We start from the raw sequence: 13,930 nt of genomic DNA, 5'->3' as shown, positions 1-13,930 counted from the left end.
CTCCAGAGACAATGGCGGTGAGCTTTACACCACTCCAGCGATGCTTGGCATTGCACATGGTGATCTCGGCCCTGGAAACCCATTTTCATGAAACTCTCAACTATTGTGCTGACTTTACTTCCAGAGGCAGTTGGAAATCGGTAGTGAGTGTTGCAACCGAGGACAGACTTTTACGTGACTATGCGCTTTAGCACTCGCCAGTCCCATTCTGTGAGCTTGTGTGGCTTACCACTTCGTGGCTGAGCCATTGTTTGCTCCTAGACTTTCCACTTCACAGTAACAGCACTTACAGTTGACCGGGTTATGTCTAGCAGGGCAGAAATTGACGAACTGATCTTGTTGGAAAAGTGGTATCCTATGACGGTGCCACGTTAAAAGTCACTGAGCTCTTCAGTAAGGCCATTCTAATGCCAGTGTCTACCATGGAGATTGCATGGCTGTGTGCTCGATGTATACACTTTTCAGGAACGGGTGTGGCTGAAATAGCCAAATCAATAATTTCAAGGGGTGTCCACATACTTGTATAGTGTATTTCTCTTTCTGGCTGTTTATTTTCTCTTGTTTGTGTCTCTCAGTTCTCTCCTTTGTAGATATAACACTTCTACCTCCATGTGTCTGTTTCTATTCAAAAACTATCTTTTGGTATTGTTTCATTAGTCATTGTTGGTATAGTCCCAAAATGTTTTGCATGTCAGCAATCAAGTTTTCAAGATAAAGAACTTTCAAACTACAAAATACAGCCGGTATGATGCAAATTCTGAATGTAGACATTTTGGGACTCTATCAACAATGGACAAAACATATATATTTTTTTAATTAATAAGAAAATGGACTAATGAAACAAATACAGTAGTTTTGGGGTGGAATGTTCCTCTAACACTACATCCACAAATGGCTTCCAGAAAAACCTCAAAACAAACTGTCGTTCTTGACGTCACAGCTGCCTATGATACTATTGGCGCACGGCTTCCTCCTGAAGCAGTCACGGTCCCCTCCCCTATTAGTTAATCCAAATCATCACACTATTGAGCCATAGATGTTTCAGAGTCCACCTCAGAGATGCAAAGAGTACCTGGAAGAGACCTACCCAACAGTCTCCCCCAAGGCACAGTGCTGGCATCTGTTCAACCTCTACACAAATGGCCTCCCAGAAAACACCTTCCGAAAATTCATTATTCCTCTGAAGACATATGCCTGGCAACGCAAGCTCCAAACTTTGACACCTGGAGCAAACCCTAAATGAGGATACAGCAAAACTGGCAACAGTACTGCAACAAATGGCGACTCCAACCAAGCCCAGCAAAAACTGTATCCAGTATATTCCACCTCCATAACGCAAAGGCATATAGAGCTCAACACCAGATGAACAACCACAAGCTAGAGCACCAGCCCACCTCCATATACCTTGGGGTGACCCTGGACAGGTCACTTAGCTTCTGGGAGCACCTGAGGACAACAGCAGCCAAGGTCAAAACCAGGAACAACCTCATCTCCAAACAAGTTGGCTCAACATGGGGCGTTGCTACCACCACCATTCATACCTCGGCACTCTCATTCTCAGCAGCAGAGTAATATGCACCTGTCTGGTCAAGGTCGTCTCTCACACACACACACACACACACACACACACACACACACACACACACACAGAGTCGACACACACACACACACAGAGTCGACATACAGCTAAACACCACCATGCGCATCATTCACTGGCATACTGCAATCCACCCCGCTTTCCTGGCTCCCTGTCCTGGCATACATATCCAGCCCATGCCTTGCCAACCCTCCAACGATGGGCATTAAAGCAAGCCCCCTACAGTATGTGCCTGTGGGGTTGGAGCAAACCATGCACCACATTCTTGCAGTCTGTCTAATCTACAAACTCAGCGGACGCCTACTCACCATCAATCCAGCAGGACCGGAAGCAATCACTTGGCTAAAGGACTTTGCATTCACTAAATAAAAAGAAGTATTTAAAACAGACACATGTAGAGATAGAACATGTAACTTCTAACTCCCCTTCTGTCCGTTTTTTCAATCTTCTACCTCACTTCTGTCGGTGTTTCTAACGTGCATCTCATTGTGTTGTTCTCCAGATAATAAGTAGCCCCAGCGGTCACTCTGAATGGGCACATCTTTATTCTGGGAGGAGCCTATGCCCGGGCCATCACCATCTATGACCCAGACAAAGGAAACATCAAGCCGGACCCCAACATGAACCACTCACGACAGTTCTGCAGGTAAGAACCCACACGCACCAATATGAACCACTCACGACAGTTCTGCAGGTACAAACCCGTACGAACCAATATGAACCACTCACGGCAGTTCTGCAGGTACAAACCCATATGAACCAATATGAACCACTCACGGCAGTTCTGCAGGTACAAACCCATACGAAACCAATATGAACCAGTCACGACAGTTCTGCAGGTAAGAACCCATACGAACCAGTATTAACCACTCACGACAGTTCTGCAGGTAAAGGGTTAGCATGAACCACTGTAGGGGGCAGTATGAACACCACCATAAATGTTTGTAAGTTAGGGGTCAGTACAGGAATGCAAACTTCCTACAGGAATCCTGCTAGAATTGTTTTATTCAGTCTCAAAAACATTTTGTCGAAAAGTCATTAAGCAGGAATATGAGTCAAGTCTGAAGTCAAATGCTGTATATTCCGAGTCAAGTCACAGGTCTGTATAGTCCCAAACTTTGGGCCCAGTGCATAGGATACACCCTAGACAGATACTCAGAAATACATTTGGGAAGACAGAGATCCAGAGGTTATTATTGCTAAACTATTCCCACATTACACCAGCAGCTGTTCCACTACATTTAGCTTTTACCTAGGTCTGACTGAATAAGACTGGTGCTAGGTGATATCACACACACCACCACACACACAACACACACACACACACACACAACACACACACTCAGCTCTATGCGCCAGCAGTCATTATAAACTAAACTGGACACTTCATTTTTCCTTTTCCATGTCCTGGCTGAGTTATCCTTGTTTATCTTTAACAGCCAAATTGGGCTTTAGCCGCAATGTGTTCCATCTGGATCAGCCGTGCTTTTTTTTCGGACTGGATTTACTCTTTATGTAATAATCTCATGGTGTGTGTCTCTCAGTGATGTTTGTTTTTGTGGGCTGTGAGTTTGTGTATTAATCAGCTGTGTGTGTACCTTTATGTAAATATAGATTGCTCCAGCCCCCAGTGTGATTACAAAACTGTAATCAGTTTATAGCTAAAGTGTTAATCCTCCTCCCTCCCCCCCCCCCACACACACACACACACTCCTCTGTTTCTGTTCCACACATCAAATGAGCAAATTTGTAAAGATATTTTTCAGAACTTTTCTCTCCCTCCACAAAGGCACATTTTAATTATGATCTCTCTCGGAAAGCGATGTTGTCATGTGATGTTGAGAGAATGTGACAAAGTAATATCCCCTCACAGCAACAAGTTCAGTGATCAGATATCTCTCTCTCTGCTGCTTCTCTCTCTTGCTTCTCTCTCTCTCTGCTGCTTCTCTCTCTCTCTGCTGCTTCTCTCTCTGCTGCCTCTCTCTTCTTCTCTCTCTGTGCTGCTTCTATCACTTTCTGCTGCTTCTCTCTCTCTGCTTCCTCTCTCTCTTGCTTCTCTCTCTCTGCCTCTCTTGCTCTCTGCTTCCCTCTCTGCTTCTCTCTCTCTGCTTCTCTCTCTCTCTGCTTCTTCTCTCTCTCTTCTTTCTCTCTCTGCTTCTCTCTCTCTCTCTGCTTCTCTCTCTCTCTCTGCTTCTCTCTCTCTGCTTCTCTCTCTCTGCTTCTCTCTCTCTCTCTGCTTCTCTCTCTCTCTCTGCTTCTCTCTCTCTCTCTCTCTCTGCTTCTCTCTCTCTCTCTGTCTTCTCTCTCTCTTTCGTTCTCTCTCTCCTCTGCTTCTCTCTCTCTGCTGCTTCTCTCTCTCTCTGCTTCTATCTCTCTCTCTGCTTCTCTCTCTCTCTGCTTCTCTCTCTCTCGCTCTGCTTCTCTCTCTCTCTCTCTGCTTCTCTCTCTCTCTCTCTCTGATGATTAATTAATATTTACACCATGAACAGGATGGTTACAGCAGTGATGTTCATACACACACACACACACACACACAACACACACACACACACACACACACACCACACACACACACACACACACACCACACACTACCATTCATAAGTTTGGGGTCACTTCTACATTTCCTTGTTTTTGAAAGAGAAGCACATTTTTTGTCCATTAAAATAACATAAAATTGATCAGAAATACATTGTTAATGTTGTAAATGACTATTGTAGCTGGAAACGGCAGATGTTTTTATGGAATATCTACAGTTGAAGTCGGAAGTTTACATACACCTTAGCCAAACACATTTAAACTCAGTTTTTGACAATTCCTGACATTTAATCCTAGTAAAAATTCTCTGTCTTAGGTTAGTTAGGATGACCACTTTATTTTAAGAATGTGAATTGTCAGAATAATAGTAGAGAGGGATATATTTCAGCTTTTATTTCTTTCATCACATTCCCAGTGGGTCAGAAGTTTATATACACTCAATTAGTATTTTGTAGCATTGCCTTTAAATAATTTAACTTGGGTCAAACGTGTCAGGTAGCCTTCCACAAGCTTCCCACAATAAGTTGGGTGAATTTTGGCCGATTCCTTCTGACAGAGCTGGTGGAACTGAGTCAGGTTTGTAGGCCTCCTTGCTCACACACGCTTTTTCAGTTCTGCCCACAAATTTTCTATGGGTTTGAGGTCAGGGCTTTGTGATGGCCACTCCAATACCTTGACTTTGTTGTCCTTAAGCCATTTTGCCACAACTTTGGAAGTATGCTTGGGGTCATTGTCCATTTGGAAGACCCATTTGCGACCAAGCTTTAACTTCCTGATAGATGTCTTGATGTTGCTTCAATATATTCACATAATTTCCCCTCCTCATGATGCCATCTATTTTGTGAAGTGCACCAGTCCCTCCTGCAGCAAAGCACCCCACAACATTATGCTGCCACCCCCGTGCTTCACGGTTGGGATGGTGTTCTTCAGCTTGCAAGCGTCCCCGCTTTTTCCTCCAAACATAACGATGGTCATTTTGGCCAAACAGTTCTATTTTTGTTTCATCAGACCTGAGGACATTTCTCCAAAAAGTATGATCTTTGTCCCTATGTGCAGTTGCAAACCGCAGTCTGTCTTTTTTATGGCGGTTTTGGAGCAGTGGCATCTTCCTTGCTGAGCAGCCTTTCAGGTTATGTCGATACAGGACTCGTTTTACTGTGGTTTCCTCCAGCATCTTCACAAGGTCTTTTGCTGCTGTTCTGGGATTGATTTGCACTTTTCGCACCAAAGTACGTTAATCTCTAGGAGACAGAATGCGTCTCCTTCCTGAGCAGTATGACGGCTGCGTGGTCCCATTGTGTTTATACTTGCGTACTATTGTTTGTACAGATGAACGTGGTACCTTCAGGCATTTGGAAATTGCTTCCAAGGATGAACCAGACTTGTGGAGGTCTACAATTTCTTTTTATTCTAAAGCCATGACATAATTTTCTGGAATTTTCCAAGCTGTTTAAAGGCACAGTCAACTTAGTGTATGTAAACTTCTGACCCACTGGAATTGTGATACAGTGAATTATAAGTGAAATAATCTTTCTGTAAACAATTGTTGGAAAAATGACTTGTGTCATCCACAAAGTAGATGTCCTAACCAACTTGCCAAAACTATAGTGGTTGAAAAACGGGTTTTAATGACTCCAACCTAGGTGTATGTAAACTTCCGACTTCAACTGTACATAAGGCGTACAGAGGATCATTATCAGCAACCATCACTCCTGTGTTTCAATGGCACGTTGTTAGCTAATCCAAGTTTATCATTTTAAAAGCCTAATTGATCATTAGAAAACCCTTTTGCAATTATGTTAGCACAGCTGAAAACTGTTGATTTGATTAAAGAAGCAATACAACTGGCCTTCTTTAGACTAGTTGAGTATCTGGAGCATCAGCATTTGTGTGTTCGATTACAGGCTCAAAATGGCCAGAAACAAACCCCTTTCTTCTGAAACTCGTCAGTCTATTCTTGTTCTGAGAAATTAAGGCTATTCCATGTGAGAAATTACCAAGAAACTGAAGATCTCGTACAACACTGTGTACTACTCCCTTCACAGAACAGCGCAAACTGTCTCTAACCAGAATATTAAGAGGAGTGGGAGGCCCCGGTGGACACCTGAGCAAGAGGACGAGTACATGACTGTCTAGTTTGGGAAACAGACGCCTCACAAGTCCTCAACTGGCAGCTTCATTAGATAGTACCCACAAAACACCAGTCTCAATGTCAACAGTGAAGAGGTGACTCTGGATGCTGGCCTTCTAGGCAGAGTTCCTCTGTGTCCAGTCTCTGTGTTCTTTTGCCCATCTTAATCTTTTATTTTGTTGGCCAGTCTGAGATATGGCTTTTTCTTTGCAACTCTACCTAGAAGGCCAGCATCCCGGAGTCACCTCTTCACTGTTGACATTGAGACTGGTGTTTTGCAGACGGTAGGCAATTAAGGTCACAATTATGAAAAAGAAAGACACTAAAGAGGCCTTTCTACTGACTCTGAAAAACACCAAAAGAAAGATGCCCAGGTTCCCTGCTCATCTGCGTGAATGTGCCTTAGGCATGCTGCAAGGAGGCATGAGGACTGCAGATGTGGCCAAGGCAATAAATTGCAATGTCCGTAGTGAGACGCCTAAGACAGCGCTACAGGGAGACAGGACGGACAGCTGATCATCCTCGCCAGTGGCAGACCACATGTAACAACACCTGCAACAGGATCCGTACATCACACCTGCGGGACAGCTACAGGATGGCAACAACAACTGCCCGAGTTACACCAGGAACGCATAATCCCTCCATCAGTGCTCAGACTGTCCGCAATAGGCTGAGAGAGGCTGGAATGAGGTCCTGTAGGCCTGTTGTAAGGCAGGTCCTCACCAGATATCACCGACAACAACGTCGCCTATGGGCACAAACCCACCGTCGCTGGACCAGACAGGACTGGCAAAAAATGCTCTTCACTGACGAGTCACAGTTTTGTCTCACCAGGGGTGATGGTCGGATTCGCTTTTATCGTTGAAGGAATGATAGTTACACCGAGGCCTGTACTCTGGAGCGGGATCGATTTGGAGATAGAGGGTCCGTCATGGTCTGGGGTGGTGTGTCACAGCATCATCGCACTGAGCTTGTCATTGCAGGCAATCTCAATGCTGTGCGTTACAGGGAAGACATCCTCCTCCCTCATGTGGTACCATTCTTGCAGGCTCATCCTGACATGACCCTCCAGCATGACAATGCCACCAGCCATACTGCTCGTTCTGTGCGTGATTACCTGCAAGACAGGAATGTCAGTGTTCTGCCATGGCCAGCAAAGAGCCCGGATCTCAATCCCATTGAGCACGTCTGGGACCTGTTGCACCCAGAAATGTCCTGGAACTTGCAGGTGCCTTGGTGGAAGAGTGGGGTAACATCTCACAGCAAGAACGGGCAAATCTGGTGCAGTCCATGAGGAGGAGATTCACAACAGTACTTAATGCAGCTAGTGGCCACACCAGATACTGACTGTTACTTTTGATTTTGACCCCCCCTTTGTTCAGGGACACATTATTCCATTTCTGTTAGACATATGTCTGTGGAACTTGTTCTGTCAATCTCAGTTGTTGAATCTTATGTTCATACAAATATTTACACATGTTAAGTTTGCTGAAAATAAACGCAGTCAACAGTGAGGACGTTTCTTTTTTTGCTGAGTTTATATACCATACCAGTCAAACACATTCAAGGGTTTTTCTTTGTTTTTACTATTTTCTACATTGTAGAATAGTAGTGAAGACATCAAAACTATGAAATAACACATATGGAATCATGTGATAAACAAAAAGGTGTTTAAACAAATCCAAATATATTTTATAGTTGAGATTCTTCAAAGTGGCCACCCTTTGCCTTGATGACTGCTTTTCACACTCTTGGCATTCTCTCAACCAGCTTCATGAGTAATGCTTTTCCAACAGTCTTGAAGGAGTTCCCACATATGCTGAGCACTTGTTGGCTGCTTTTCCTTCACTCTGTGGTCCAACTCATCTCAAACCATCTCAATTGAGGTGAGGTCGGGTGATTGTGGAGGCCTGGTCATCTGATGCAGCACTCCATCACTCTCCTTGGTCAAATAGCCCTTACATAGCCTGGAGGTGTGTTTTGGGTCATTGTCCTGTTGAAAAACAAATGATAGTCCCACTAAGCGCAAACCAGATGGGATGGCTTATTTCTGCAGAATGCTGTGGTAGCCATGCTGGTTAAGTGTGCTTTGAATTCTAAATAAATCACTGATAGTGTCACCAGCAAATCACCCCCACACCATCACACCTCCTCCTCCATGCTTCACGGTGGGAACCACACATGCAGAGATCATCCGTTCACCTACTCTGCGTCTCACAAAGATACGGCGGTTACAACCAAAAATCTCAAATTTGGACTCATAAGACCGAAGGACAGATTTCGACTTGTCTAATGTCCATTGCTTGTGTTTCTTGACAGAGCAAGTCTCTTCTTATTATTGGTGTCCTTTAGTAGTGGTTTCTTCGACCACTGTCTCCTCTGAATAGTTGATGTTGAGATGTCTGTTACTTGAACTCTGTGAAGCATTTATTTGGGCTGCAATCTGAGCCTGGTAACTCTAATGAACTCATCCTCTGCAGCAGAGGTAACTCTGGTTCTTCCTTTCCTGTGGCGGTCCTCTTGAGAGCCAGTTTCATCATAGCGATTGATGGTTTTTGCGACTGCACTTGAAGAAACATTCAAAGTTCTTGAAATTTTCCAGATTGACTGACCATGTCTTAAAGTAATAATGGACTGTCGTTTCTCTTTGCTTATTTGAGCTGTTCTTGCCATAATATGGACTTGGTCTTTTACCAAATTGGGCTATCTTCTGTATAACACCCCTACCTTGTCACAACACAACTGATTGGCTCAAACGCATTAAGACGGAAAGAAATTCCACAAATTAACTTTTAACAAGGCACACCTGTTAATTGAAATGCATTCCAGGTGACTACCTCATGATGCTGGTTGAGAGAATGCCAAGTGTGCAAATTGTCATCAAGGTAAAGGGTGGCTACTTTGAAGAATTTAAAATATATTTTGATTTGTTTAACACTTTTTTTGGTTATTACTTGATTCCATATGTTTTATTTCATAGCTTTGATATCTTCACTATTATTCTACAATGTAGAAAATTGTAAAAAATAAATAAAAACCCTTGAATGAGTAGATGTGTCCCAACTTTTGACTGGTACTATATATATACACTGTAACATACAGTCAGGTCCATAATTGACACCCATGATAAATATAGACTGTGTAAAATAAATAATGGGGGAAAACCTCGTCAGTTGTATAACTGAATGCATTCAGCTAAAATGTGTCTTCCGCATTTAACCCAACCCCTCTGAATCAGAGAGGTGCGCGGGGGCTGCCATAATCGACATCCAGGGCACCCAGTGGGTTAACTTCCTTGATCAGGGGCAGAACGACAGATTTTTACCTTATCAGCTTTTTACCTTACCTTTCAGTTACTGGCCCAATGCTCTAACCACTAGGCTACCTCAGTAATACAAATACTGCTACATTGTATTCTCAAAAAATGGGTGCATTGGAATTGAAATCCCAAAGCCGACTACGTTGATGTGCCCTTGAGCAAGGCACTTAATCTTAATTTCTCCTGTAAATCACTGGATAAGAGTGTCTGATAAATGACTAAATGTAAGTATTTCAATGTTTCTCTCTGCAGTGCGGTGATCCTGGATGGTAAGATCTACGCAACGGGGGGCATTGTGAGCAGCGAGGGTCCTGCCCTGGGCAACATGGAGATCTTTGACCCCCACACCAACAACTGGACGCTCTTCCAGTCGCTGCCCTGCCCTCTCTTCAGACACGGCTGTGTCGTCATCAAGAAGTACATCCAGAGTGGCTGAGATCGGTTCAGTCAAGAATGAGTTTCCTGAAAGCTTTGTAGCCAATGTGGCTTTATTTTCTCTGGACAACCCAGACCCACGCCTCTTGTAGAAGAGCAAAGTGCTTCAGCTTCATTTGGCGAATTTTGTTCACTTTTCCCCCCAGAACTGTCAAACATTTACAATTATTGTTAGTCTCTTTCTGCTGTGGGGCTGGGTTATCGAGAGAAACAAAGTGTCATGATAGCTATGAAGCTTTTGGAAAACTCCCCCCTGACCAGTTTGGTCTGGTTAGGACAGGACACTCTGTGTGCAGCTTTTGGGGGTCGATCGGTCAGCACCGCTGAACTGGACTATCCAACTAAAACCCCCTCGGGACTTGATGCCAGTGTTGTTGTCTTTACCCCCCACCCCTTCAGTCCCCCATCAACCCCCTGTGCAGAATGTAGGCATCTTACTGTATCTTGATCCACTTGGCCATGTCAGGTACTGGTGCCTAAGCTACTGTATGTATCATATAGTGTAGCTTAACCCCCCCCCCCCCCACACACACACACACACACACACACACACACACACACACACACACACACACACACACACACACACACACACACACACACACACACACACACACACACACACACACACACACACACCACACACACACACACACACACACACACACACCACACACACACACACACAATATAGGCACAGGGCCACTTGAGACTAAAGCTCCTTGGTTTGTTGTTCCCAACTTCTTGTTTACTCCTCTTCCGTTTCATACAAATAGTTCATTTAGTTCCATCGCCTCAATTGAAATTGAAAGGCCCTTGTGTGTTTGTGACTCAAGTATGTTAAAAGCCATCCCAGTCTTTGTTCTGTGACTCCTCTAGTGGTTTATGTTAGTGAGGAACTTCTCTTTCCAAATCAGAGGGCTCCCTTTGTTTATGAGAACATTCAGTAGGCATTAGAAGGACAGGAGAACTGGGCAGATGTCTCAGTGCTTAAAGGGACAGTGGAGAGATGAGGGGACAGGAGAGATAAGGAAGTCCCCACAGGGTTTTAGAAACATATTCATGAAACAAAAATCTGTGACGAGAGAGCCACAGTTGATGAGTGAGGAGCCTTGTTTTTTGTATAGATGCTGTTTCCCCCACGGTTTAAAAGGACACATAGGATACTTGTAGTCTCTTTTTGGGCCAGAAACATCACTGTTGGCAGATGACTTACCTGGGAATGGCAGAGAGGGAATCCCTTTATCATGACATCCCAGAGAGTCTGAGAAAGACACTACATTGGGGCATTTGTCCTCCACACAGCCAAAGCACAATAACCACCAGTGGCTCCAAGGATCAAAATGTTTCACTAGATTTATGTTTATCCTCCATCCTTTTGTTTTATATTTGTATATCATTGTTGGGTGGGTGGGGTATGGATGAGGGTTTTGGGGACATTCTGTAAATACGGGAAGGAAAATGTATATTTTAAAACCTGAAGGTGATTCTGTATAAATGTTTTTAGAAAAAAAACTTGATAGGTTGGACTGAAAATGGTGGGGCCATACTTGCGACTATTAGAAAACGTTTAAGGGCTCTATTCAATCCGCGTTGCGGAAGTTCAGCTTTCCAGCGTGACTCAGCGGAGACTGCATTCACGTTTCATATGTTGGCTCAGTCGGAAATTACCTTTACATTTCTGTCACGGAAGCTGTTGCGCTTCAGCTTTACAGATTGAATAGAGCCTTATGTTTTAGTTCGATTTTATTTGGCTGATGCTTAATTAAACTTGTTGACATAGTTGCACGTAATCAAAGGTTACATCTTAGCTGTTCCCATTACATAACCTGACAAATGTAGCCCTATGCGAACCTCACCAGGTGGCCGTGATTATTAAAAAGAAAAATTGGTATGATTTTATTTGATGTTTTAAAAACAATACAACGACATCTTACAAACATCAACTACATCACACCTGTCCAGACCTACTAGCACACACCCATCACCAGGTGGCCATGATTATGTCTGGTTCTAATTCCAATTAATATCGTTGACCACAGGAGGTTGGTGGCACCTTAATTGGTGAGGATAGGCTCGTGTTAATGGCTGGAGTGGAATGGTATCAAATACATGGGTGCCATTCCATTAGCGCCTTTCCAGCCATTATGAGCTGTCCTCCCCTCAGCAGCCTCCACTGTCGTTAACATAGTTGGGCTTGATAGAACACTTTTCCATGAGTGTCCTTCACAGCAGTCAAACAGCACCATCTGCTAATCAAATTGACTGAAACACTTCAAAAAAAATGTTACTTGATGTTTAGCTCAGTGTTGTGAGCCTGACTCTTGGTGATTTTCACCTTTTGTATCGCAGTAGTTTTTTCCTTTGAACTGTAGAATTACATTTAACGTGTTTTGAAGAGAAGTTGAAGTGCAGCCAAAACCTTGTAAATGAAGGTTTAATAAGATTTAAATAAATTAAAGTTTATTTGTCACGTGCAGGTGTAGGTAGACAACAGGTGTAGGTAGACCTTATAGTGAAATGCTTACTAACAGGCTCTAACCAATAGTGCAAAAAGGTATTAGGTGAACAATAGGTAGGTAAAGAAATAACAGTAAAAAGACAGGCTATATACAGTAGCGAGGCTATAAAAGTAGCGAAGCTACATAGACACCGGTTAGTCAGGCTGATTGAGGTAGTATGTACATGTAGATATGGTTAAAGTGACTATGCATGTATGATGAACAGAGAGCAGCAGTGGCATAAGAGGGGTTGGCGGGTGGTGGGACACAATGCAGAGAGCCTGGTTAGCCAATGTGTGGGAGCACTGGTCGGTCGGCCCAATTGAGGTAGTATGTACATGAATGTATAGTTAAAGTGACTATGCATATATGATAAACGGAGAGTAGCAGCAGCGTAAAAGAGTGGTTGGGGGGGGGGGCACACAATGCAAATAGTCCGGATAGCCATTTGATTACCTGTTCAGTCTTATGGCTTAGGAGTAAAAACTGTTGAGAAGCCTTTTTGTCCTAGACTTGGCACTCCGGTACCGCTTGCCATGCGGGTAGTAGAGAGAACAGTCTATGACTGGGGTGTTTGACAAGTTTTAGGGCCTTCCTCTGACACCGCCTGGTGTAGAGGTCCTGGATGGCAGGCAGTTTAGCCCCAGTGATGTACTGGGAGCTTCTTGTTGAAGTCTCTCTTGCAGAACAACACATAGGCTACTGGCATCGATACATAAATAATTCTCTTCCATAGACTATATCACATAGACGTGTAAGCCTACACTTAGATGTACAGCGTTATATATGCATTTTTATCATTTACTTTGTCACATATGCATTATTTGACTTGAGGACCAACAGTGGAGCGTTTTTTTCTCAAATAAAAACCTTGCCCCGGGGGATTTGAACTCGCAGTCTCTGCTTACTGCCTCAGTGCGTCACTCCACCAATTAGTGGTCAATTATAGACAACGTACGAATATACACTTACATGTCGCATAATCCTCTATCTTTATTGTGAAAGGACGTGCGATTTTGTCATATGCAAAAACGAGTTTGCAGCCTAGTCAAGGATGCGATGATCATGCAATATTGGCACTATACACTTGAGACAGACCGAGTGAAGGGAAACAAAAGTAAACCTTTATTTGAGGTTAAAATATATCCCTCTGGTGGCCAGGTTGACCTATTTTACAAAATGCCATTGGTCTGTGGAGAAAAAGTTTGAGCTTTGATAGGCTGATACAGGAAATAATCACTACCACTTGGTGAGATTAGCAAGCATAGGACTAACGTGTGCCGGGTACTGCTATCCAGGTACCTAGGAATATCTAAACCATAACCAAAGATTTTTATAACTAACCCAAAATAGACCAGAGCCTGTCATTTCCAATGGGAGCAAATGAATCAGTGGGCAGCAAAGCTCGT

At 43.6% G+C, this 13,930-nt stretch overlaps 1 protein-coding gene across 2 annotated transcripts in view; it reads left to right on the top strand.

The window, feature by feature from the left end:
* Positions 1–10,361, top strand: part of LOC115174472 (kelch-like protein 29) — a 326,402-nt gene extending 316,041 nt beyond the window's left edge. For both annotated transcript variants that reach the window (XM_029733020.1, XM_029733021.1), the window contains 2 exons: positions 2,100–2,243; positions 9,838–10,361. In XM_029733020.1, coding sequence (XP_029588880.1) covers positions 2,100–2,110 — 11 coding nt within the window. In that variant the 3' untranslated portion in view covers positions 2,111–2,243; positions 9,838–10,361. The remainder of the gene's footprint in view (positions 1–2,099; positions 2,244–9,837) is intronic.
* The last annotated feature ends 3,569 nt before the right edge of the window (positions 10,362–13,930 follow it).

Source organism: Salmo trutta, chromosome 35, assembly GCF_901001165.1.
Source record: "Salmo trutta chromosome 35, fSalTru1.1, whole genome shotgun sequence".
Lineage (NCBI taxonomy): Eukaryota > Metazoa > Chordata > Actinopteri > Salmoniformes > Salmonidae > Salmo > Salmo trutta.
The sequence above is the reverse complement of the archived record's forward strand: the minus strand, read 5'-3'. Positions and strand labels throughout refer to the sequence as shown.